Source organism: Trichechus manatus, unplaced genomic scaffold, assembly GCF_000243295.1.
Source record: "Trichechus manatus latirostris isolate Lorelei unplaced genomic scaffold, TriManLat1.0 scaffold00005, whole genome shotgun sequence".
Classification (NCBI taxonomy): domain Eukaryota; kingdom Metazoa; phylum Chordata; class Mammalia; order Sirenia; family Trichechidae; genus Trichechus; species Trichechus manatus.
The window spans coordinates 1,799,227-1,824,481 of record NW_004443941.1 but is presented as its reverse complement, the minus strand read 5'-3'; the positions used below and the strand labels follow the sequence as shown (position 1 = coordinate 1,824,481).

The 25,255-nt window shown below is 45.6% G+C and overlaps 1 protein-coding gene across 5 annotated transcripts in view; it reads right to left on the bottom strand.

Moving 5' to 3' along the window:
- Nucleotides 1-953: 953 nt before the first annotated feature.
- The window catches only part of BCL11A (BCL11 transcription factor A), a 109,486-nt gene continuing 85,184 nt past the window's right edge, over nucleotides 954-25,255 (bottom strand). Inside the window, exons 3-5 of one of the 5 annotated variants that reach the window (XM_004369445.2) lie at nucleotides 18,143-18,244; nucleotides 12,298-12,440; nucleotides 954-2,634 (exon numbers count right to left, since the gene is read on the bottom strand). In XM_004369445.2, the coding sequence (XP_004369502.1) occupies nucleotides 2,533-2,634; nucleotides 12,298-12,440; nucleotides 18,143-18,244 (347 nt within the window). In that variant the 3' untranslated portion in view covers nucleotides 954-2,532. Of the gene's footprint in view, nucleotides 2,635-7,990; nucleotides 12,441-18,142; nucleotides 18,245-25,255 lie in introns of those variants that run through there. The other 4 variants (XM_004369444.2, XM_012556647.2, XM_004369442.2 and 1 more) reach the window with 4 other exon arrangements.

The following is a 25,255-nucleotide window of genomic DNA, read 5'->3' as shown; positions in this document are numbered from 1 at the left end:
TCAGGGATATTTTTCTTCTCCAAAGTGAGAGAAAAACACAACGGGTATCTTTACCTACGTCCTCTCTCTCAAAAATACCCACTCATGGTGCAAATGGTTAACATGACTGGCTGCTAACCAAAAAGTTGGCGGTTCAAGTAGACCCAGAGGCATCGCAGAAGAAAGGCCTGGTGATCTACTTTTGAAAAATCAGTCATTGAAAACCATGGAGCACAGTTCTACTCTGCATGTGGGGTCGCCATAGTCAGAGTCAATTCTATGGCAACTGTTTTTTTGGGGGGGTTTTTTTTTTTTTGGGTTTTAGTGATGTCAATTTATTTGCAAACTGACTCTGAGAAGAAATAAGAGCTGGGGGTGGAAATGCAAACCAGAAGTGAAAGTGTAGTGAACACCAAGTGCAGCCACCGAGGCGGACGTGGCTCACAACTCCCCGTGTTTATTCTCTTTCAGTTCGGATCTCCCTTTTGAAGTGGTGTCCATCTCTATGCATCAGCAGAGGGCTTAGCCCATTCAGCGGGTGCCGTGACACAGTCCGTAACGGTCATAGGTTTCAACAACACAAAGGCAGAGGCGGGGGCAGGGAGAGAGTTTCTCCACGATCCAACTTCTTCTCTGGAATCCCCATCCTCACCTAGGGGAGAGGAACTCCGAAAAACCCACCAAGGCCACCTGTGCAGTGAGGCTCATTTACTTGTCCTGGAAATGTCACAGGGAAAGGTGATGGCAGGGAGGGGCTCTTGCTCCAAGCCCCCTCCTCAATGCGCACGGCTGTCTGAGGGAGAGACAGCCCTGTGGACCTGATCCCCTGGACAGCCTTGGTGTTGGTCTGTGTGTAAGCCACACCTGAGTGTGCTCATGAGCACTCACAGCTTGTGTGCTAACACAGGGAGAGGGACCTGAGGGAGAGACCGTCCTTTGACCAGTTAGAGTTCAGTGCAATTAGCTCTGGGCCAGAAACCAGAAGCCCTTGCTTCTCAGTTTCATCTCTTACCGGGCAAGCCCTTCACCTTGGTGAGCCTCAATCTCCTCGTCCATAAATGGAAGTCATGAGGACGGTCCCAATGAGGAGCAAAGGAAACAATGCCCACAAAAGCACTTTATAAAGTCTAAGGCAGCACACTACTGTAAGGAGTCATGATTTATGATGAACAAGCAGGAAAGAATCCAGAAGCCAATTACTTTGCTATCTTCGCACGAGGCTAAGTAACCTAGCCGGAGGGTGAGTGCGTAAGATTTTCCCTGCTTACGTTCACAGCCAATATGTAAATCTATAATACACAGGTGTCTGAGTTCTATTATTTATAAACCTATTTTGATACCTTTTATTGTTTCTAATTCTCTTCTGCATCTCCAGGCAATAGAAAACACCAAATGGAGCCAAGTCCTTTGCAAATTATCTGGGCCAGAGGCGTCTTCTCACCTGTGCGCAGACCCACCTTATTTGTATCACTGATTTTTTAAGGACTGGGGCCTTACTGTGATTACAATGGCGTACTCTGATGTGAACCTCTTCCATCCTGGAATCGTTTTCCCTTATACAATCTGCCCCAAACTTCCTGATGTAAGTAATCAAGAAGTTTTATGTTTGTTTGTTTGTCTGCTTTCAGATATATTTGCTGAAGGTTTGGGAGCCTAAACTTAGAATCTTTAATAAAGCAACTATGACATTGATCACCTTCTTTGGGATTTACCGCTAGCCCAGTGACATTCTCTTTCTTGAACTAAATTAAAAGACCAATTCCAACCCTGCAGGGCAGCCACCAAAAGCATATATTTGAAAAACAGAATTCAGTGTGCCATATTATGCATTATTTAATGGTATGCAAATTATAAGTCAGACAGTTAGGAAAACCACACTTCAGCATTAATAAACAGCAACAGTACTACTACATTAATTATGATATTGCTATGATTTATTCCCAAGTTCTGCATTTTGATTCTCCTTGAAAATTTATGCCGTCTGATAAGCAGTAGCCGATTTCCCCTTCTACGCCGCCTACCCACGCCTCAGATCTCCTCCTACCCGCCCAGCGGTTGTCCGTAGGAAAACGGGTACGAAATACAGTCATAACCAACTGCATAGTCTCACAAGCCTTAAAGATTAAAGAACAAGCGAACACCACCGAAAGCGCCAACATTTATTGTGTCAAATGGTAAGCACACTTTTTAAAAGACAACATAGACTGTACAGGAACCAGGGACTGGGAATTCATGCTCCTTTCCACGACACGGGTCAGCAGGTTGGCTGGTTCCAAAAGGGCGGGACATCGCTCAGGACAGCGAGGGTCCAGGAGCCCTTTCTGTGGGACTGATTCACTTTCCAATGTGGGTCTGTTTTTTTGTTTTTACTTTTTATTAAAAAATATAAATAAAATGGCACTGCAGGCCCAGGCAGGAAGGACCCTGCAGGATTCTGTCATCACACAACGGCTTCGTGGAAACTACGGTCGGAAAACATCACAAACGAGCAGGCTGACAGACCAAGGGCTGATGTCGGCCGGGCGGCACGCGTCCACCCCGCCCCTGGGGGCTTCAAATTTTCTCAGAACTTAAGGGCTCTCGAGCTTCCATCCGAAAACTGCCACACATCTTGAGCTCTCTGGGCACTACGCCGAATGGGGGTGTGTGAAGAACCTAGAGAGAGGTAGGGGACAGAGGAGGGGGGGGAGAAAAAAGTACAGGTTGTGACTTGGCCCACTGATTTTTCTCTTTTCTAACTCGCTTTTTAAAATGGTAACTTAAATCAGCCACAGGTTGAGCCACCGGCATCTTAAGCATGATTTCGAACTCAACCCCCCGCCCCACAATCTCTGACTCTGCGTGGCGTTCCCACGCTTCCCTCCCTTCCTTCCCCCAAGGACCCAGACCCTCCTCCCCAAGCATATGAGAGGCCTGATAGACTCGAGACACACCTGGGAGGAAGCACTTTCCCTTATGACTGAGAAAACTTAGTAGGAACAGTCCTTTGGTTGAGGAGAACAGGGAAGGGCGGGCGGGGGGGGAGGACGTTTTTTAAATAATAATAATAAAATCATAAAGAAACGAAAAACCAAAACTGATGTAAAAGCGGCACAATGAAAACATGGAATGTCATCAGGTTCAACGTCAAAGCAGGCAGTTACGAGAGGCGGGCAAATCCCTCAGGAGAAAACCAGAACCCCAATAGCTGCTCCCAAAGTGCACCCAAAACTGCCTCTAGGTGCTTTCAACATGCAGTCGTCTCTTCCGCTTCCTTTCTGGTAAGGGGGCAAGGTCACGGTGAAGGGCAGAGGGGTGTGGCTTTCCTCCGGGTCCTCCCTTGCTGTGGACACGGACTGGAAGCAGCAGAGCTGGGAGTCCAGATGTGCCGAGGACTACCTCCGTGGCATGCCTGCCTCGTTGCCATGGCGACCGGAGCAGGGGCCTGGGGCCTCTTCTCCCGACTCAGCGCCACTGGAGGCCGGGATCTGGAGCTCAGCTGCTCTCAGGCACCGCCTCCTAAGCAGTGGAGACCCGGGATGGGGGGGGGGGGCCTGCTGCGTCCAGGTGGGCTCTGGGGAGTCAGCTGATACTCAGTCAAACCCCTTAGTCAGACCTGCTACCAATATTTAATGCCCTAACACACAGAGCATGGCATCGGGGTGGGCATGTGCCATGTTCACGGTTATTAACAGCACAGCCCCTGTGGGCTTTTTGGGGGAGGAGGGTCCCACTTTCCTGGTAGACTTTGGGAAAATCACCTAATTTGCCTTTTCCCTGTCTCTATGAAAGACCACTACATATGTTCCCTTCAAATCGTCTTTGCCACTTTACAGAAAGGAAAAACAGTATTTGGATCAACCATGGAGTTGTGTTCAGCCAAGCTTAGGTACTTAAACACAATGACCCTTGTGAACTGTTCTTGTCTCCTTTCCTGCTTGGGAGGAAGAATTCACCACCACAGAGGACACGGGGAAATCGAGAGAGAGAAAGAAAGAGCCCAACCCTCCAGAGGCTGGTTCACCAGCCAGGTGCTCCAGCAAATGAAACAGGGGGCTAACGGGAGAAGGTGGCGGCAAGCAAAAGTGCAGGCCAACGGCCCGTGTCCACAGCATGCAGCTATGGCGGCCCCGGAGTAGACGTATTTCCAATTCTATCTACGTGCCCTGAAGTCCATTTCCCTAAAAATGGGTTCATTTATTGCTAACTGGGAAAGCTGTAGGGCCTTCAGAGACACTTAGGGAAATTTGTTAAGTGGCTCATGCCTATTAAAAGTTAACAGTCTTTCAGAAAAGCATTTCTCTACACAGGTTTAAGGAACACTGCCAATCCCATCCTCACACCAGCCAAATTCCCACTTTTTTTTTTTTTTTTTTTTAAATGGGAAGTTGACTGAGAAAAGAGAATGGGATGGCTACACTCTCGAACACACCAGGCCCAGGGACAATGGAAGAACAGCATCATAATGAAGAACACACAGTTACAACACGCTCATAAGAAATCATGCTTATGTGTGTGTGTGTGTGTGTGTGTGTGTGTGTGTGTGTGTGTGTGTGTGTGTGGTAGGGGAAGAGAGTTCAAAAAAAAAGAAAAACTGTATTTCCTCCCTCGCTCTCTGTGAGGCAAATGCTTGAAGTACGACAGGATGGGGCCTGAAGCTTCCCAACTCCTTTCCAGGAAGGCCTGAAATAATCCCAGTACCTTTTAGCAAACTTTCAGCGTCTGTGAATAAACCACCTCATTTCCTTATTGCTCCAATTGAAGTTATATCTAAACTCCCCCCCCACTTCCTTTCGAATTCTAACTTCAAGCATTATGAATATATACAGTATGTATGTATTGCATATACAAAAAATGGTATTTAAATAAACAGTTCCATCCACAGAATGCTGTGGGGAAAACGCAACTACTTCACACCTCCTGACATCGCTAGTACAAACGAGCAACCATGTGTTGGCCTCACTTCTTAGCAACCTTTAAAATGTGTTGTTTTTAGTCCTGTTGCAGGCCCTAAACAAAGACAGGATCGTACATGGTCTCAGGAAAAAGACAGTACATGCATTGCAAGGGCTTCTGGGTTAGAATCTGTGAGAAGCAGTCGTTGCTGTGTTCCTGTTTATGAAGGTATTTTCAGAATGAAGACAAAAGGAACGTTCTAGGCATCAGGAGTTCAGGTTTGTGGACGATTAGCACATCAGAAGTGTCACAAAAACCTACTTGAGAATTCTGGAAAATGTTAAACGCTCTCAAGGTTTCCCCATTTAAAAAAAATATATCATGAATTCATCTTACTGCTGGAAAGGTTTTTGATGGTATGTGACATCAAGATTTTTAATTTTAGGGTTCCGGATACAAGATGTCATTTGTAAGTTATATTTCTGCTGGCTAGGTTTTCCTGCTTCTATTGTTCACTCAGGTTCAGAAATAATATTTTATAAGAGGGCTTCCATAAGTCAGGAGACTAGCTAACCTGAAGAGCCTGTCTCTCAATAAATTTATTTAACTTTGGGACCATGTAAATCAAACTCAATCTGTGATTTATCACCAGATGTTTGTACCCCTCCCCACTCCCCATTTGATTTAGGAAATTTGAACACACAAGTATACAGTATCCACCATTAATTCTGTCTGTCAGACTGCAAAACCTAATCACCCTAAGAGCACCATAGACCGAGAAATTAAAATGAGTCTGCATATAACCGCCACAGCTGCACTCAGAGCTCCCAATCAAAGAGGAACGGGGACACACAGAGGTTGTGTGGACATTTAATATGGTGGAGCAGAAGTCACCATGTCTAAAACCCACCTGGTACTGGGGGATATTCCTGTTCTGAACAGCATTTTGGATTCAGTTTTGAAGTCACCTAATCTAAGACAACTATATCTCGTCCTCGTTCTCCGACAATCACCAAGTTCTTCAAAGCAGCCTCCCCAATCCCATCCCAGCGGCTCCCCAACATCCTCTCTAACAGGACTCCTCTGCCTCGCTCTCTGCTTCCACCCAAGCTGGTTTAAAAAAGCAAAACCAAACAACAACAAAGAAAAAAAAAAAAACTGCTTTCTCTCTACTTTAGAAAGATAAAACTACTCCTGCCTCAGACAAAAGGCATCACATGAAAAGGGAACCTAACAAGGACTGGGGCGTAAGCACCGAGCAACGAAAAATGCTACCACAAGAAGACAACCGAACAGCTTTCGTCTGGGTTTTCACACAAGTAAGAACAATGTCATATCCATTCATCTACACCGGGGACCCGAGACAGCATCACACAGGTTTGTGTGTAGTGAAGCAAATAGATACTGCAACATGCAGTTTTTATAAAACTGACAACACAGATCTCTACAGAGAGGGGTTCTGTTTGTTTGTTTGTTTGTTTTTTTAAAAAAAGACCTAACTAACTTGCTTTTCAAAAGACGGTGTTTGCGTAACATTTCATCAACCCGTTGGTGGTCAAAAGATAACGGAAGGGTATTCCCACCCTCCATTTGGTGTCAGCCAGGAAGACCCTATGAAAACATCTGTCGAGTCTAGAGTGCCTGGGACCTCCGAATCACAAGGCAAAGCACCACGCATCTCAGGAAATGACTGGCTCATTCCAGATCAGGCCACATCTGGATAAACTCCTGGTTGCTTTCGTTCTATTTTAACTTGATGCCTTCTTTTCGGGATTTTTAGAGTTGGGGGTGGGGTGGGGCTGTTTTTAGTATAGGGAAAGACTCTTATGTGAAGACTAAAGGACTGATTTTTTTTTTTAAAACCTTTTTTTGATATTATGTTCCAAGATAGAGTAGGGATGGGAGAATAGAAAAGAACGTTTAGACAACAAGAACAGCAAAAATTCCAACGGAAATAAAAGCTTAAGACGCTATTACCGGCAAGTTTTTTCATTTCTATCTGAATGGATTATTGCTAAGAGATGGAGGAAAAGTTTTTAACACCAGACTGAAAAACATCTTGCACTTCTTGAAAATTATTCTAGAACTGGAAAGCCTAAAAACTATTTCTATGGTTTGAGATAGGTCTATTTTAATACAGTAAGTACTTTATGTTCCTTTAGGGTATAATACACACAACAAAATGCCCATAGAAATAATCCTGAAAAAGACTGACTGGCCTTCTCTGAAAACCTGTTATTTTCTTGAAAGTAATTTACAGAGTGTGTCAAATGAGGACACAAGAAGCTTACATTGTGAACTTTAATTTTTTTTATTTTTTTCAATAAAGGGACAAAATGGGTGTATGAACAGGTTAATGCAGACAACTGCCAAAAAAACACAGACAGTGGTTTTTCCAATAGAACTTAACAAAGACCAGAAACAAATACAATAAAAAGCCAGGTTGTAATGACCTTTGGTCATCCAAATAAAAAAAAATAATAATAATAAAAACAAAGAAAAATAAAAGATCAAATTAAGTGCCTCTGTTTTGAACAGGGCAGGTAAGCAATAATAAATAGTGACTCCCATAGTAAAAGATAAAATTTCAAGTTACGACAAACAGCTTTCATTACAGGAATAGAAAAGGCCAATAACAAAATATTCTGCATTGCCATTTACAAAAAAGTATTGACTAAAGCGGGCTTTTCTCTTTAATATGCTTTGCATATGAAATTCTTTCCAATCTAAATATAAAGCACCATTTAGTTTTTGGCAATGAAAAAAACTGCAAAACATTTTTTTTTTCCTTTTTTTTCTCTTTCTTTCTTTTACTGCATATGAAGGTAAGATGCTGGAATGTAGGTGATAGAAGGAAAGGGACAAAAAGCACACTACATAACAAACCAACGTTATTAGCTTGCAGTACTGCATACAGTATGGCAGCAGGAAAAAGGAACAAAAAAGGATATGTACAACCCCCATGACGGCCATCCATGTGACATTCTAGCAGGCTCCCCCAAACCGCCATTATATGGCTTCTCATCTGTACAATGTCACACTTTTTTGTCTCTCTTTTTTTTGTTTTTTGAAGCATACAAATAATTTGCACTATATTATCCTGCCAAATTAAAAAAATATACTGTGGCAGCCTGTCTTTTTTTTTTTTTTTTTTTCCCACTACCAAAAAAGGTACATCGATACCTTTTAAGAGAACAAGCAACAGTTAAAAATACAAGCTTCGATATAAATACTATAGTGCCTAACACTGGGTGAACATATAATTCAAATACCATTCTAGAAATACAGAAAAAAGACCATAAATGTGTTTTAGCATAGGAATCAACAGGAGTGTGCATTTTTCCTATATTTAAGTACTATATAATCTTCAACCTTTCCCGAATGTATGTTTTTTTCTTTTTTTTTTCACAACCTGAAGAGCGGTGTGTATCCAAGGCATAGAATTTCCACTACCATTCTTAAATGGATAACAAGTCTTGTAACACCACCAAGACAATGGAACCCTAAAATGCAGTTCCCCCCTAAACATAATGAAGTGTTTTTTAAAAAAAATTTTTTTCTTAACATTTATATATTTAAAAAAGTTTTGTACAAAAAAAATCCTTGCACTGTAGAAGCAAAAGCAATCATTCATTTCTATGTTAAGTGTACTGTTTCCATTCACAGCGCTTGCAATGTTGCGTCCAAGTTAGCTCAAGAGTCAAGTAAATGGCTGGCAAAGGTTTTTTTGTTTTTTTTAAATGCTCATCAATGAGATTGTGTTCTTTTTTTTTTTTTTTTTTTTCCCAGCATTCTTGCAACTTTTCCCTTAAGTATAGACCTGTAAACTGGGAAAATTGGACAGTGCACTTAATTGTCCTATCTGAGCAGGTTTATTTTATACTCAACCTCTGTACCTCTGATTAGATACAAGATACAGCTATCACTGGCAGAGTCAAGTGCTATTTGAACACCAACTGGGGCAGATGCTAGCTTAATAAAAAAGAACAAATTAAAAAAATAAAATAAAAACAATGAATCTTCTTCCATGTTAACACAAATAGCGCACAGTATATGGGGAAAAAATGAAATACAACTTTTAGGGAGCACAGACATCTATACTGCTACTCTTAAAAATCTTCCTCTTCTTTTGTTAAGAATGTCACATTAAAACGCACGTCTTAAGAATTCATAGTTAATCATCATTGTATCAACATTAGCTTATACACCTGTTCTAGTTTAAAATGGCAGATAGTACCATGTTGTGCTAATACATCACATATTTTTCCCTCCGTTGCCCTCTGTCAAGCTTTACTGTCAGCTTCTTCTTTTTAAATATGGTATACGAGGTCTTAACGTTTATAATTTGATTGTCCGTTTGACAATCAAGTTGGATCTGGATCTATTTCTTTCGGTGCCAGAATTTTCTTTTAAAAGACATTATTTAAAACAAGTATTTTCATAAAATGACTTCCTTACTAATGTATTTAATTATGTTTCGGGGCTTTTGCACGTTACACCTTCAATTTAATCATCATTTAAAAAAAAAAAAAAATAAAACTTTGGGCAAAACAGCCCATTTCTTTTAAGCTCTCACCAGGAGCGAAACAGCTTTTATACTGGTACGATCAGTTTTGTTTACACAATCAAACTCAAGGGAAAATGATGATTAACTACGACATAATGGGTCATATTTTTAGGTAGCCATCGTTGTGAGAAATATAATATAGAATTATATGCTAGGTCCTAAGGTTTATTACCTCGTCCAACGCTGAATCAAGCTACAAGTTTACAACAAGCAGAAAGAACCATCGATGTGGTTTTAATAGATCCAAGGCACTCATATTTTAAAACCAAATGATAGAATAAACTCGTTCTGTTTGTCTGTTAATTTGTCAGTTCCAGGCCTTTTTCTCCTCTCCAATTGATACTTTTAACCCTTTAGAGACAGACACGTAGCTCACAGAGAATCCGTTTTTTCAGGGCTATCTATTCTGCCCCTAGAGGGTTAATCCAAAGACTGTTTTTCCTCCTCACATTATATAATAAAACTGTACATGATATGTATTACAGACTGTATGCAGCACGGTCTCTCCTTCTCTCTCTCTCTTTTTCTCTCAGAACGGAACTGGAAACAGCAACATGTTTGCTCAGCAATAAGTCAGGGACAATTTAAAATAGCCATAACATACCATACATGCTGTCTAAGTTTAAAAAACAACAACAAAAAAAAAAAAACATACACAACATGTAAATTATTGCACAAGAGAAAGGCTCAAAGTTTGCGTCAAATGCAATAGTATTGCCCCATACAGATCATGCATTCAAACGGTGAGAACAGGGAGGAAGAAAAACAAAACAAAACAAAACAAAAAACCAAAAAACAAAACAAAAAACAGGTGTGCTGGTGACAAGCACTTTCGTGTTCTTAGCTTCCATTCTTTCTGTTTGTTTGTTCTTGTTTAAATCACACGGGACTAGAAAAAAACCCTACGAGGGAGTGGGGCTGGAGGGCCACGGGGAAGGGGGTGGGTGGGGAAAAAAAGGGGTGTCAGGTGGGGGCGAGGGCCGGGTGTTAATATACCTCTATTCGGTTTTTATATCATTATTCAACACTCGATCACTGTGCCATTTTTTCATGTGTTTCTCCAGGGTACTGTACACGCTAAAAGGCATCTTACAAATTTCACATTTGTAAACGTCCTTCCCCACCTGGCCATGGGTTTTCATGTGCCTGGTGAGCTTGCTACTCTGGGCGCAGGCATAGTTGCACAGCTCACACTTATACGGCCTCTCGCCCGTGTGGCTTCTCCTGTGCACCGTGAGATTGCTACAGTTCTTGAAGACTTTCCCACAGTACTCACAAGTGTCGCTGCGTCTGCCCTCTTTTGAGTTGGGCCTGCCCGGGCCCGGACCACTAACATGGGGCGTGCTCCCTCCACTTCCCGTGCCGCTGCGCCCCGAGATCCCTCCGTCCAGCTCCCCGGGCGGCGTGGAGAAGCGCAAGCTCCCGTTCTCCGAGGAGTGCTCCGACGAGGAGGCGAAGGGCGATTGTCTGGAGTCCCCGAAGCTCAGGAAGGGGTCTTTGAGCTGCCTGGAGGCCGCGTAGCCGGCCAGCCACTGCGAGTACACGTTCTCCGTGTTGGGCATGGCGGCCGGGGGCAGGTCGAACTCCTTCTCCAGCTTGATGCGCTTGGAGAAGGGGCTCAGCGAGCTGGGGCTGCCCAGCAGCAGCTTCTTGGACAGGCCCCCCGAGGCCGACTCGCCCGGGGAGCAGCCGCGGCCGTTAACAGTGCCATCGTCCATGCGGTCCGACTCGCCGGCCACCGAGTCTTCGTCGCAAGTGTCCCTGTGGCCCTCGGCCTCGGCCAGGTGGCCGCGTTTATGCTTCTCGCCCAGGACCTGGTGGAAGGCCTCGCTGAAGTGCTGCATGGAGCCGAGCACCATGCCCTGCATGACGTCCGGCAGGGCGCGGCCCTCGTCACCCACGCCCACCACCGCGCCCCGCGAGCTGTTCTCGTGGTGGCGAGCCGCCTCCAGGCTCAGCCCGAAGCCGTAGTCCACCCTGTCTCTCTCGGCCAGCTCCTCCTCCTCCTCTTCCTCCTCTTCTTCCTCTTCCTCGTCGTCCTCCTCTTCCTCCTCGTCCCCGTTCTCCGGGATCAGGCCGGGGTCGTTCTCGCTCTTGAACTTGGCCACCACGGACTTGAGCGCGCTGCTGGCGCTGCCCACCAGGTCGCTGGTGCCAGGCTCCGGGGAGCTGGCGGTGGAGAGGCCGTCGTCGGACTTGACGGTCATGGGGGACGACTTGTGCATATGCGTCTTCATGTGGCGCTTCAGCTTGCTGGCCTGCGTGCACGCGTGGTCGCACAGGTTACACTTGTAAGGCTTCTCGCCCGTGTGGCTGCGCCGGTGCACCACCAGGTTGCTCTGAAATTTGAACGTCTTGCCGCAGAACTCGCACGACTTGGACTTGACCGGGGGCTGGGAGGGAGGAGGGGCGGGCTGCAGAGGAGGGAGGGGGGGCGTCGCCAGGAAGGGCGGCTTGCTACCTGGTTGAAATGGTTGCAGTAACCTTTGCATAGGGCTGGGCCGGCCTGGGGACAGCGGTGGGCTAGACGTGTTCCCTGCCAGCTCTCTAAGTCTCCTAGAGAAATCCATGGCGGGAGGCTCCATAGCCATTGGATTCAACCGCAGCACCCTGTCAAAGGCACTCGGGTGATGGGTGGCCAGGGCCATCTCTTCCGCCCCCAGGCGCTCTATGCGGTGGGGGTCCAAGTGATGTCTCGGTGGTGGACTAAACAGGGGGGGAGTGGGTGGAAAGCGCCCTTCTGCCAGGCCCGAAGCCTCTCGCGATACCGATCCTGGTATTCTTAGCAGGTTAAAGGGGTTATTGTCTGCAATATGAATCCCATGGAGAGGTGGCTGGGAAGGACATTCTGCACCTAGTCCTGAAGGGATACCAACCCGCGGGGTCAGGGGACTTCCGTGTTCGCTTTCTAAGTAGATTCTTAATCCATGAGTGTTCTGTGCGTGTTGCAAGAGAAACCATGCACTGGTGAATGGCTGTTTGCAAGTTGTACATGTGTAGCTGCTGGGCTCATCTTTACCTGCAAAATAACACAACACCAACATCAGTGTCGAATCACCGAGGCAGGCATCAGCAATTGCTTACGCACGTTTCCCCCTCCAGCCTTCCCTGCCTCGCCCCTCAGCCCCAGGCCTGAGCCCTCACTGTTGCCTCCGTGGTGGTTGCTGCCCCATAAATAGCTGCTCGGTCAGTCTCCTTACCGCCTAACTCAGCTCTGAGAATGTTTCATCCAGTCCCCCCCAAAAAAAAAAAAAAAAAAACTAGACCCTACATCCTAGGCACCTTCGGTAAAGTTCTGAACTCTCCCGTCTTTCATCAGCCGTGGCTTGGGGAAGCCACTTCGTCTCGCTGTGCCTCTGTTTCCTCATCTGTTAAATGAGGGACTTAGACGAGGTGACCTACGGGACGCTTTTCCGCTTCCTAAATCTTATCCGTCTGGGATTCCCCCCGGGGTGGCAGACGACCTTTCTAAACAGGCAATCATTTCATACAGTCATCAAAAAAGAGGAGATCAGCTCGCTACAATTCGCTTGTCACCCTGGCCTGAAACACACTAATGTTGATACCGTTGAGACTAAGGAAGGACTCACAAAATAATTCGGTGGAGAGAGACTAGGGAACATTCTCACATCCCAGCCTGTGCGAGGATCAGTGAGTCCCAATTCGGGTCTCACCGCACCCACGGGGGCTCCCATTTTTACCTCGAGGGAGGCTGTGAATGTCTCAGACGAAAAACTGAATTCAGAGTTAACCAATGGGTTGTGTGAAATCCTTAGGAGTTGTCCCTGAGTCAAACAAACATAACTCCAGAGAAGCCGGGAGGAGTGGCTGGTGCCAACAGAAGCAGACGCAGCATCCTAGTTTAAGGAACAGTTACAGCAGCCAGCACCATGACAGGCAGCAGGCTGAGAAATGCTACTCTAGCCTCCCCCTCATTATTTTGAGAGGCTAACAACGTGAACCGAATTATACAGCATCCCGCGCCCTCGGCTGAGACTCAGCTCCAGTTGAGAAAGAAACAGATACGGTTCAGCTAGTCAACTCTTTGGCCAGTAGCCAAGCCGTCTGGAGAGGGGCCCTGCTTAAGTCACATTATTTTTCTCTCGCTGAAAAGAACCCGGGAGCAGTAAATGCCACTTTGGCAAAGAGGGGCCAGCTTGATTTCACATCATTTATTTTTGGAGATAGCTAAATTAAAAAAATATATGGACACCAAGGGAGTAGCTAACCAACAGTTTACCAGTCAACTGCATCATTAAGGACATAAACATGGGTGGCCAAAGGACAAGACAGAGAAAAATAGATAACTTGCCAACATTCCAAAAAAAACACCAAAAAAATCAAACCCGCTGCCGTCGAGTCGATTCTGACTCATAGCGACCCTATAGGACAGAGAAAAATGCCCCACAGGGTTTCCAAATGGGAGCAGACTACCACACCTTTCTCCCACAGAGTGGCTGGTGGGTTCCAACTGTCAACCTTTCGGTTAGCAGCCCAGTGCTTTAACCACTGTACCACCAGGGCTCCTATACACTGAAAAGGAAAATGTATACAATGTAACTGAAAAATAACAGTTTCCCCCTTCTTTTAAAAGAAAGGCTAGAGAAGTTGCTTAAGAGGGTAGCCAGTATTTGTCAGTAACTTTTTAAAAAGAAAAAAAAAATTTCACCATGGAGCTAAAGAGTGGGAGTGTGGAATTAATCAATTAAAGGATTCTTCCATTTAGCAAGTCAGAAAGAAAAGCTGGCAGGGTCTTCTCAGGAGCCCCCAAAAAAACTCATCTTCCAAAAACGCCAGCCTGCTGAAGCACTTGTCTGCATAAGGGACCCCCACGCTGACCCTGTAATTTACAATGCGTTTATAATCTCACTCACTATATCCCACTCCTGGGTAAATCTATTTAACAAGATTAGATGATAAGACACCAAAATTAGGTCTCTCACATTTGCCTAATGTGGGAAGAGGAAAAAAAAAAAAAAAAGGCAGAAAGATTTTGAAAGAAAACGCTGACATTAGTGTCACATTATCTGCCTATTTTTGTTTGCCTCCGCTCTTCAAAGGGAAATAAAAAGCACCATTGAGAGTATTTGCATAAATTTTTTGTTGTTATTGAACAATGACTTGGGTCCCAAACAGGCAGGAAAAAGAACTATCTGGTTCCAACTACAGTGACCCTCTAGCTTTCTCCTCGGCCTCTCTAGGACTCTCTGGGTAAGCGAAAAGAGATCTGTCAGTGGAAGCAAGTCTTTAACCCTTTCATCACCACGTCACATTTTACCATATAATATTGTATGGAAAAGCCAGGACTGGATCCATAATTAGTGATGCTGGTTTCACATGCGGCACGAACGCAGCCATCGCAATCTGGAAATCTGCGGCATACAGCTCTACCTCGGGGATCTTGTTTGGACCCTTCCAAAAAGGCTTACAGGAGAAAAGTCCACTTTATTTTGCTGCCCTGAACTCCCTCATTTGTTTTCCCCCCAGGGCCAGTTATGCGACCACGCCACAGTGTGTTAGCGCTCTGATGGTACCCTCCCCTCTGTCTCTCCTACATCAGGTCAGAGAAAATGGCATTTTATCTTCTAATGAGCATACAACATACAGTTTTCTCTCTCACATTTTAGTCTTCCCATCAACTAGATATTCTGGACCACGAGGGCATCTAGTGTAATCACAATGTCAATGAGAAGGGCTGTTACGATTGAAGACTGAAGATCCCACGGACAGAGCTGCTTTGAAACTGGTAATTATTACCAGTCCACTAATAGCAAATGATGCATTACGGTTTCACCGTATAATCTGTATTTCACTCAGCTCATGCCAGAGCAGCATATTACATTACAGTGCTCAGAGAGTCTAAATTCCTAAACTGCAGTCATCAATAAACGTGTTACTTGCCATAATTTGTGAAATTACTTTGTTCATAATGTCTTTGATGGTTTAGAAAGACCGGAATTGATTTCCTGCACAGCAAAATTGGGGCTACATTGATTTATCGATGTGCAAGATATAGTAATATTCTTCATTTACTCTGATGAAAATCAACTTCTCAATTTGAGAGTCTCATTGGGCATTCACACTAGGATTGTTTTGATTTAGAGCCATAAGCTGAGAACCGGCTGCTGAGCCTCGGAACCGGTGGCACCGAAAGGGTTAAAATCAGCTATTAGCCTCCCCATTGGCTTTTATTTTGTTTCATTTTGTTTTATGGGAAGGAAGGACCCCATTTCTGGTTTGTCACCATGCTGAAAAGTCACATGTATGGCCTGCGCCTCGGGGTCCAGGATAAGGAGGTGAGAGGCTGGGACCCAGGTCCCGCTATTTACCAGCTGTGTGACTCTGGGACGGCCATTTAACTTCTCTGAGCCCCAGGTTTCTCATCTGTAAAAAGGGCACAAAAACACAGCACCTTCGAGAATTGTCAGGAGGCTCAAAAGCCCTTTGTAAACTATCAGGTCCCCCATGACTGTGAGTTTTCCTTACTATATCACATCAAAACCAAACCCGTGGCCGTCGAATCGATTCCACCTCACAGCGACCCTACAGGACAGAGTAGGACTGCCCCATAGGACTTCCAAGGAGCAGCGAGTGGATTTGAACTGCCAATCTTGTGGTTAAGCAGCCGTAGCTCTTAACCACTGCACAGGTAGGGCTCCTTCATTACTACCAGGCTTGGTTCATGACGGACAGGAACCAATTACACACCCAGAACGGCTTCCAGAGGAAAGTCCGAATCCCGGCCTCACCCAATTCATACAGCAGGCTCTGGTTGGGGCGGGGAGGGTGTCATTTAAGTCTGTGACTGCCCCACTGGCAAGGACATCACAGGTGAACTCTAAGATCGCTGGTGCAGCTGAGTGGGGGTGGGGGTCAGCTTTGCTGGAGAGCTTCCTGGAACCCCACAAGCCATTTCCACACACCTTATTCTGGTCACCCCTAAACTGTCTGCTGTTTTGGGCATGTAGCACCCTTGCTTTGTAGGGTGTGAGTAGAAGACGGGGGCTCCACATCCACCTCCTACTTTCCCACCCATCCAGTCCAACTCACTGCCATCCGGAAGACTGAGCAGAAGACAGAACTAAACCATTTCCCAGGCGAGCAGCCCTGGACATTCTACTCCACCCTCCCCTCACCTGCCCTACTCTTTCTTTCTCTTCTCTCCGAGGGTGGTTCCGTTCCTACAGCCAAGTGTGGGCCCCAGGCAGTCACCCCCCACAAAACCAGGGAGGTCTCCCCACACAGCCAGCAAGTAGGGACTTGAAACTCTGAGTCCAACCCCCTAAATTCTGCAATCTGTGACCTAACCCAGGCTTGGGCCCAGCTCGGGGGGTGGGGGAAATGAGGGCTGTTAACCCCTGCACCCCCCAGCCCTCAGTACCAGAGGCTTGTGAAATTCACACAGTAACTCCTTGTTCCCTAAGATTACCTAGGAGTTAACAAAAAAAAACAACTGGCTTTGAATCTGGGTGTCAGGGTGAATGTCCTGCCCTGCAGACACCATCCCCCGGACGGTTAAGTCTAGCTTACCTCCCTCCAGACACAGTCCCTTCATAGCCTCAACTCCTGTGGCCTGCGGTTAGTCTCCTCCCAAGACCCTTTGCCTTTCTCTTTTCCATCGCACAACAGGTGATTTTTCATTTACTTTCAAAATAAAAATACTTTCCTTAAATAAGAATTAGATGTCCCACTTCTTTTTTTCCTTGAGTTTGCTTTTTTGTGTTTGGGGTGGAATCCACCCCCTCCCCCATACCACACTTTATAGCCATGCATGATTCACACCATTTATTCCTACACAGAGAAATAAATCATATTACTTTCTAATACAACATCTTTCAAAGCATTTTTATAAACGTACAAATCTAAATTTTATTAAAAAAAGGTCCCCAATATAAAAGTTGGCTTTAACAAGTAAGCAGATGGTGGTAGAATCCTTCAATTTTAACAATACTGTGTGTTTTTCTCTAAAACTTGGGGGAAAATTAGTAGAAATTATATATATGTACGTAGTACGTATAGATACATACATATGCACATATACGTACGATGTGATGTGCCATGTATATACAAAAGTGTACAAAAACCCGTTGACTCATTGCTGTCGAGTCAATTCCGACTCATAGCAACCCTACTGGACAGAGGAGAACTGTCCCATAGGGTTTCCAAGGAGCTCCTGATGGATTTGAACTGCTGACCTTTTGGTTAGCAGCTGAGCTCTTAACCACTGCGCCACCAGGGCTCCTGGGATCCATGTATAACGTGCATTAACTTTAAACTGACTGACCAAAGGTCATTCCGCTTTTTGGCTCTGGCCTCTACGCAAGGTCGTACGCCACGGAATGAATTCCAAGTCTTAACGGCAGCACGAGAGCCAATGTCCAGCAGTAACGTGGATGCTGCGGATGCAGACACGTGGCCAGCTGCCAGGCCCGGAGCCAGACAGGGCTCTTGGGAGGCTGGCGTCCCGCAGGGAGACCATCACTGTCAGCTCCCGGCCTTTGGTGTGGAAAGAAAAGGAAAACGGGAAGGGAACAAGCCGCTGGGGGGCTGAGTGGAGCAGTGGAGTGGACGCCAAATGAGTAATGGAATAATACATTTGTGAGTGCCAATCTATTTTGAAAGTAACTCCCTTTAGTACTTAAAAAGTAAAGGTAATTTCCAGAAACTCTCATCTCTATATACATGGATATTTATTTGTAGAAGAAATAATGCTCAACTTACAAATACCCTGCGGGGCATATTCTGCACTCATCCCAGGCGTGGGGATTAGAGCTCCGTGTGCAGAACGAGGGGAGGAGAGGCCCCTCCAGTGCAGGAGTTTATCTGTGAAAGAAACCCAAAATCAAGCACTAAAGCTACAAACAACGTGCATCGTAAACCACAGGATATCACATTTCAATTCCATTAAAATAGATTAACATCATTACAACAGCCTTGCAGATAGTTTACAGGCCCAAGGCCTGCAGCCGCACAATGGTGGTGCGGTGTCTCCCACGGTTTTATTTTGGTTTTATTTTTGGTCTTTTTTGGCCAAAGGGAAGGGGTTTGTTTTAGTTATGGGGAAGCCGTTTGGTTCACTGGCTTGTTTACTTGTTGTTCGATACAATCTTATAAGAGACCTGTAAACGGCAACGGGGGGATGGGTAATATTTTGGGTGGACTGGAAAACCCGAAAAAAAAATCAAACCCGTTGCCGTCAGTGGATTTCGACTCCTGGCCACCCTACGGGACGGAGGAGAATCGTCCCATAGGGTTTCTCCAAGGAGCTCAAGCTGCCAGTCTTTTGGTTAGCAGCCATAGCTCTTAACCACTGTGCCACCAGAGCTCCAAGAATGGGGGGATTTATCTGCAAGGCTGGTTGACATGCATATATTTACTTTGTTTTATAGGCAAGCCCAAGCAAAAGGCAATATGCTAATAGGAAATAAGTGCATTTGTGAACCATTTCTACGGGACAAAAGCCCACTCTGCCCTCCCTGCTCCACTGCCCCTCTTCCCATGCTGTGTTTACGGTAGGACCCTCAATGACAGGGCAACCTTGGGCATCTCAGGATTTGGTTAGACCATACTCTAGACTTCTATCAATGGAGAACCCCATAGAGCCATGGCTTCTCACAACGAAAAGCAATGAAGAATAAAGCTTAGACCTTTGGGGTGAAAATAACTTTGGCCAAGTCCTCACCTTGAGAATGAGGACTCATATCACTAAATAATTTAAAAAAAAACAAAAAAACAAAAAAAACAGCAGGCCGCCTAGTAATAGCAGCCCCCAGAAAAAATGGCCCATCTCATCCACTCTTCTGTACCTTGCTGCACTCTGGTGAGAAAAAAAGACTTCTCGCACTAATATACCTAAACCTAGCAGTACATCAGAGTAAATCAAGCTTTCCTAGCACTAAGATCTTTGTGAGGAAGGAAACTCCCGGTTTGTGCTGCCTGGAACTTCTATGGTTTGTGGCTAACTAATCCCGTGGATGTCAGCCCTGAGACACAGTAGGGGAGAGATGGAGTCGGAGACATCAGTGAGTTCTAGAGATTTGGCGTTTGTGATGACTGGGGCAGGCGGGAAAGAAGAGAAGCAGACTTTGAAGGTGAGTAAACAGAGTATGTTTTCCATTAGCTTAATATTAAGAGCACTTAAAAGTCTTGTTGTTATACCCGAGGAGAGCAGGTCTCAAGCGTGATATACATCCTGTTCTCCTTACACAGGCCACGCTGCCAAATGCAGCCAGGGCAGGAGGGACAAGGACTCCTTTCGCGAGGAGCCTGGTGGCTAGCAACGGTGCGTGGCCCATGCAAGTTCTCATCCAGACAGCATAAAGCTGCTGCTAGGCCTGCCCAGGGGACTGCTGTGGAGACCTACCCAGGCAGAGAGACGAAGCAAAACCACAAAATGAGCCAGCAGGAGACAGGACAGACTTAGAGAACATGGCTTCGTGTTGGTGTTTACGTGACAGGAACTGAGAGCAGGTGTGACATGAACTAGACCTATCCACGGGACTTTGCAACAAGACATTTGAGAATCCACTTTTGCACTTGCTCTTGCATCAGCTTTTACATAAGTTTGCGTGTTGTCTGCAACCCTTTTCCTAGGACATTCATACACCTGAGATGTGGCCCCGGCACAAAAGCAACAAGGTACCTGGACCCCTGCATGTGGAGAGTCCCCTGCCACTTACCCTGGCAGAGAAGCCTGAGGCCGCCAGTGAGAACGGGGAGAATCGTTAACCTAACCCAGGCCTAGCCACCTGCATGCACCTGTTGGCTGGCAAACTTGCGTACAAACCCTTTGCAAGCTGAGCTGCCTGGGCCAGTTCTCTGTAATGTCAGCCTATGAAGCAAAGCAAAGCCCCATCAAGAATGAGATACTGACTATCCAGCATAGCATTTTTGTTTTGTCTTGTTGAGTTGTAAAAATAACCTTAGAGCTCATCAAGCCTGTGCCTTCATTTTACAGGTGGGGAAACTGAGGCCTTGAGAACTTCCATGACGGTGAGAATGAGAACTAGTCTACTGACTCCTGGTCCAGTGCTCTCTCCTGGGGTACCCATCTGCTTGCTCTGCTGTGCCTATCCTGGTCTTCACTGTCCAAGAAGTGTCAATAAGGGGGTTCTTTCTCTGCTGACCTGTTACTAACTGCCTCAAATCAATTCTGACTCATGGCGACCCCACGTGTGTCAGAACAGAACTGTGCTCCGCAGGGTTTTCAATGGCTGATCTTTCAGAAGTAGCGCCAGGCCTTTCTTCCAAGGTGCTTCTGGGTAGACTTGAACCTCAACCTTTCGGTTAGCAGCCAAGCATGTGGACCATCTGCACCACCCAGGGGCTCCTACTGACCCATTAAGCAGCTCTTAAAAACCCCGTGGGGAAGAGTCCCAGCCCACGGTGTGGAGTGACGCTCTTAAAAGACCCAAATGAACTGACTTGGTTTCAACATCAGAAGCAAAGCCTGCTCTGCTTCCTGCTCCTCCCGGCTTACCTCCAATGTTTCGTCCCTCTACCTTGGGTTCCCCTGCAGAATTAGCTGATCAGGGAGAAACAAACCGTTTCCATCAGTCTAACAAGCTAGTTACTTTAGACAAAAGCACACTGTTTGTGAGAGAGAGTCCGACTTGCGTTTCTTTTCCTCCAGGAAGACAGTCAAAGCAAAGCCAGCTGGGAACCCCGGCTGATTCTGCTGCTTCCTCGGCTAAACCCGTCCATAATATTCTCACTGGTAAAGCGGAATCGACAGTCCCACATGAACCGGAAATGCTAAATTGTTAATAGCCTCCCCAGGGTTTAACTTCTTGCTATGATGCCTTCAATTATTTCATCATGGCTTAGGCAAAGTAAAGCATCACAATTAATGCTTCTCAGCATCTAACTCAACAAGCAGTTCTGCTTCCCAGGCTGGGAGGAAGAAAAAAAAAAAAAAAAAGAGGCGCCTTAGTTAAGACCTCTTCTCTGCCCATCCTCATTCTAACTCCCCCAGGGAGAGGTGGGCTCCAGGTTGCTGGCTGGAAGTGGGTGCTTTAGCCACGCCCTCTTTGTTTCTTTGGTGGTACGGTGGGGGCAGTGATTCTCAAAGCGTGGAGCCAGGACCAGCATCAGCATCACCTGGGAGCTTGCTAGAAATGCAAATTCTCAGGCTCTACCTCGGACCTCCTGAGTCAGAAACTCTAGGGCCGGAGCCCAGCCGTCTGTATTTGACCATTCCCCCCAGGTGAATCTGGCAAGAGCGAGTTTAAGAAGCACTGTCTTAGCACCTGGGTGGTATCAATGGTTAAGTGCTCAGCAACTAACCTAAAGATTGCCAGTTCGAACCCATCCAGAGGCACCCTGGAAGAAAGGCCTGGCAATCTACTTCCGAAAGGTCACATCCTTGAAAACCCTACGGAGCACAGTTCTACTCTGCAACCATGGGGTCACCATGAGTCAGAATCAACTCAATGGCAACTGGTTTGTTCTTAGGGTAAGGACAGGTGGGGAAGCTGGAAGCTCTGATGTGTCTGGGTGGAGGCCTGTTGCCTATGAGGCCGTTGCCCCTTCTCTCCCCGCCCCTCCTCCTTCAGGACTGGAACTGTCAAAATAGCATGCTTGGGAAATTTCTAAGGGTCTCTCCACGTAGAACGCAGAACATGGGACAGGTCCAGTCACTCCGTTAGGTACTGCTGTTCCTAAGGACCCTTCTTAGCGTAAGACAAAACTCAAGCTAGCTCATGTCAGGTAGATGGTGTCCTCACTGCCTCCGGCCAGCTGAAACCTTTGAGGATGCTGCCGTGGCACGCTGCATGCACGGAGCAATGATAGGACGTGCTGGTTCCCAGTCCGGATTCTCAAATGTGTCACGTTGCCCTCTTCTGAATCAATGGTGTTTTAAATGCCTCCCAGTCCTCTGGTGAAAGGTGTTTTAATCTGCTCTGTTTCACAAAGGTCTCTCTAGGCCCAGCTTTTCCACTTGGGGCCTCGGAATGCCTTATGCATTATTAGGTTGCAAAGTTTCCTTATGGCTGAATAAAAATAATGACTCTTATTTTTCAGGTCTCATTAAAAATCTGCAACAAATTGGGAATGTTCTTGATGGGCCTTGAGGTATAGTCCTCCTGTGCCTAAGCCAATATGATGGAAATTTCTCCAGCCATTTATTTAGTGTTACATGCTGGTCACTTTTCATTCCTCTCTACATGAGGAGGAGCCCTGGTGGCGCAGTGGTAAAGAGCTCGGCTGCTAACCAACAGGTCGGCAGTTCGAATCCACCAGCCGCTCCTTGGAAACACTATGGGGCAGTTCTACTCTGGTCTATAGGGTGGCTATGAGTAGGAATCAACTCAACGGCAACGGGTTGGGTTGAGTTGGGTTTGCGTTTATACATGAGGTAGCGACTTTCCATGCGGAGCTCTACAAGCTGCGTGGGATGTGTCCCTGGACTTTAGAGACATTAAATCAAGTTTTTAGCTTTCCCCAAGACACCAGAAGGATTTCTTGACTAGTAACATGCTACTTGTTTCGGAAACTACTCACTGGGCATGTAACACAACCACATTACTATCTGAAAATCCAGCAAGTAGTCCTGCTCATCTGCAGACGTGCAGACACAAAGCATCATTTCCAACACACATGGTAACTGCTTCCAGAGCCCCACCTACACCAGGTGTTAAAACCCCAGGTCTCTCTAGAGGCGTACACAGATGTTTACTGCTCACTCAAATATATATGTCTACATATACTTCTTCTCCCCCTTAAACGTATGTTTAACGTCTGTGTTTTTCTAATGAGACAGTGCACGTACAAAGTTGAGCTGACCCCCAAGTGAAATGGGCTACCTTGTGAGCCATGCTCTCTGTTTTACCCCGGGTCGTCAAGAAGAGACTGGATGGTAACTGACCACGATGAAGAAGAGATCTCTGTGTTGGTGACAGCTTTAATAAAGGACTCTTAGGGCCCTTTCAGCTCCACAATTCTCAAGTCTTCCCCCTCCTCCAAGAGCCACCTTCCAGACTACATTTGGAGTCCCTGAGTGATGCAAAAGGCTAACACACTTGGTTGCTAACTGAAAGGTTGGAAGTTCAAAGCCACCCAGAGGCACTTCGGAGGAAAAGCCTGGTGATCTACTTCCAAAAAATCAGCCACTGAAAACGCTATGGAGTACAGTTCTACTCTGACACATATGGGGTCCCCATGAGTTGGAGTTGACCCAATGACAACTGGTTTTTAGAACTTAAAATTCATCTTGCAAGTTTGTAGAATTCCCTGTGTGAATCAATTCCAGTTCCACGAACGTTACTGAATTCAAGGCACACAAATAGCAGCAGATGACACAGCCTTGCTTGCTGCAAGTGAGGAGGACTTGAAGCACTTACTGATGAAGATCAAAGACTACAGCCTTCAGTACGGATTACACCTCATTATAAAGAAAACAAAAATCCTTACAGCTGGACCAATAAATAACATCATGACAAACGAAGAAAAGATTGAAGTTGTCAAAGATTTCATTTTAGTTGGATCTGCAATCAACGCCCATGGAAGCCGTAGTCAAGAAATCAAATGACGTATTGCATGGGGCAAATGTGCAGGAAAAGACCTCTTTAAAGTATAAAAAAGCAAAGATGTCACCTTGAAGACTAAGGTGCGCCTGACTCAAGCCATGGTATTTTCAATTGCCTCATGTGCACATGAAAGCTGGACAATGAATAAGACCGAAGAAGAACTGATACGTTTGAATTATGATGTTGGCAAAGAATATTGAATATACCATGAACTGCCAGAAGAACAAACCAATCTGTCTTGGAAGAAGTACAGCCAGAATGCTCCTTAGAAAGGAAGATGGTGAGACTTCGTCTTATGTACTTTGGCCATGTATCAAGAGGGATCAGTCCCTGAAGAAGGACATCATGCTTGGTAGAGTAGAGGGTCAGTGAAAAAGAGGAAGACCCTCAATGAGATGGATTGACACAGTGGCTGCAACAATGGGCTCGAACATGGCAACAACTGTGAGGATGGCACAAGACCAGGCAGTGTCTCGTTCTGTTGTACATAAGGTCGCTATGAGCTGGAACCAACTCAACCGCACCTAAAAACAACAACTAGTATGGGCCACAGACTCCTTTATCTAACCAGAAAGCAAATCCACCACAATGTCCTTTCTAGTCAAATGCTTCTAGCTCCTAACCCTAGATACCAGCTCTTCTCTCTCAGATTCTGTGACTTACCAGAGTATTCCTGAGCAAACATTTTTATTTCCATGGCTTGAGTTGAATCAGTTTGAACGGAAAATGTGCCAGCTTTATCATCACTAACAGACTGCTTAATTAACCTTCTGATGGTGTCAGAATTTCATCCCCTTTTGTTCTAGAAACGAGCATTTACATGAGCATTTTTTCCTCTACTGCTTTCTTCATTGGCTATGGTTTTACTGTTTGGAGATGCTCTTCAAAAAGCATACTCTGCAAAAACGAAAGGGAGCAAGATTTCTAGAGTCACCACACTCCAGAATTTCTTGGCTGAAACGTATTCACGGTTCTTCTTTATATTCCTTGATACTTCTTCACCAGTGACTCCAATTACATGAATCATTCATTTAAAAACTCGTTTTCTGTTTTGACTGATTCTATCCTTTCAGAGCGTTGATGACTGAAACAACACATTCCTAATGTTACCTTTTAAGAGTTCTCATCCTAGGCATTCACTCTATGTGGGGCGATTGGGGAATGACATCTTTCATGCCCCTCTATCAAAATGCAAAAAAAGCAAGCCACCGGATCTGTCAGGCCTAAGCAAAATTTTCCGCAATCTGTGTCTTTAACATAAGCAAAGCACATAATTCAAAAAAAGAAAGAAAAAAAAGAGCTTGCT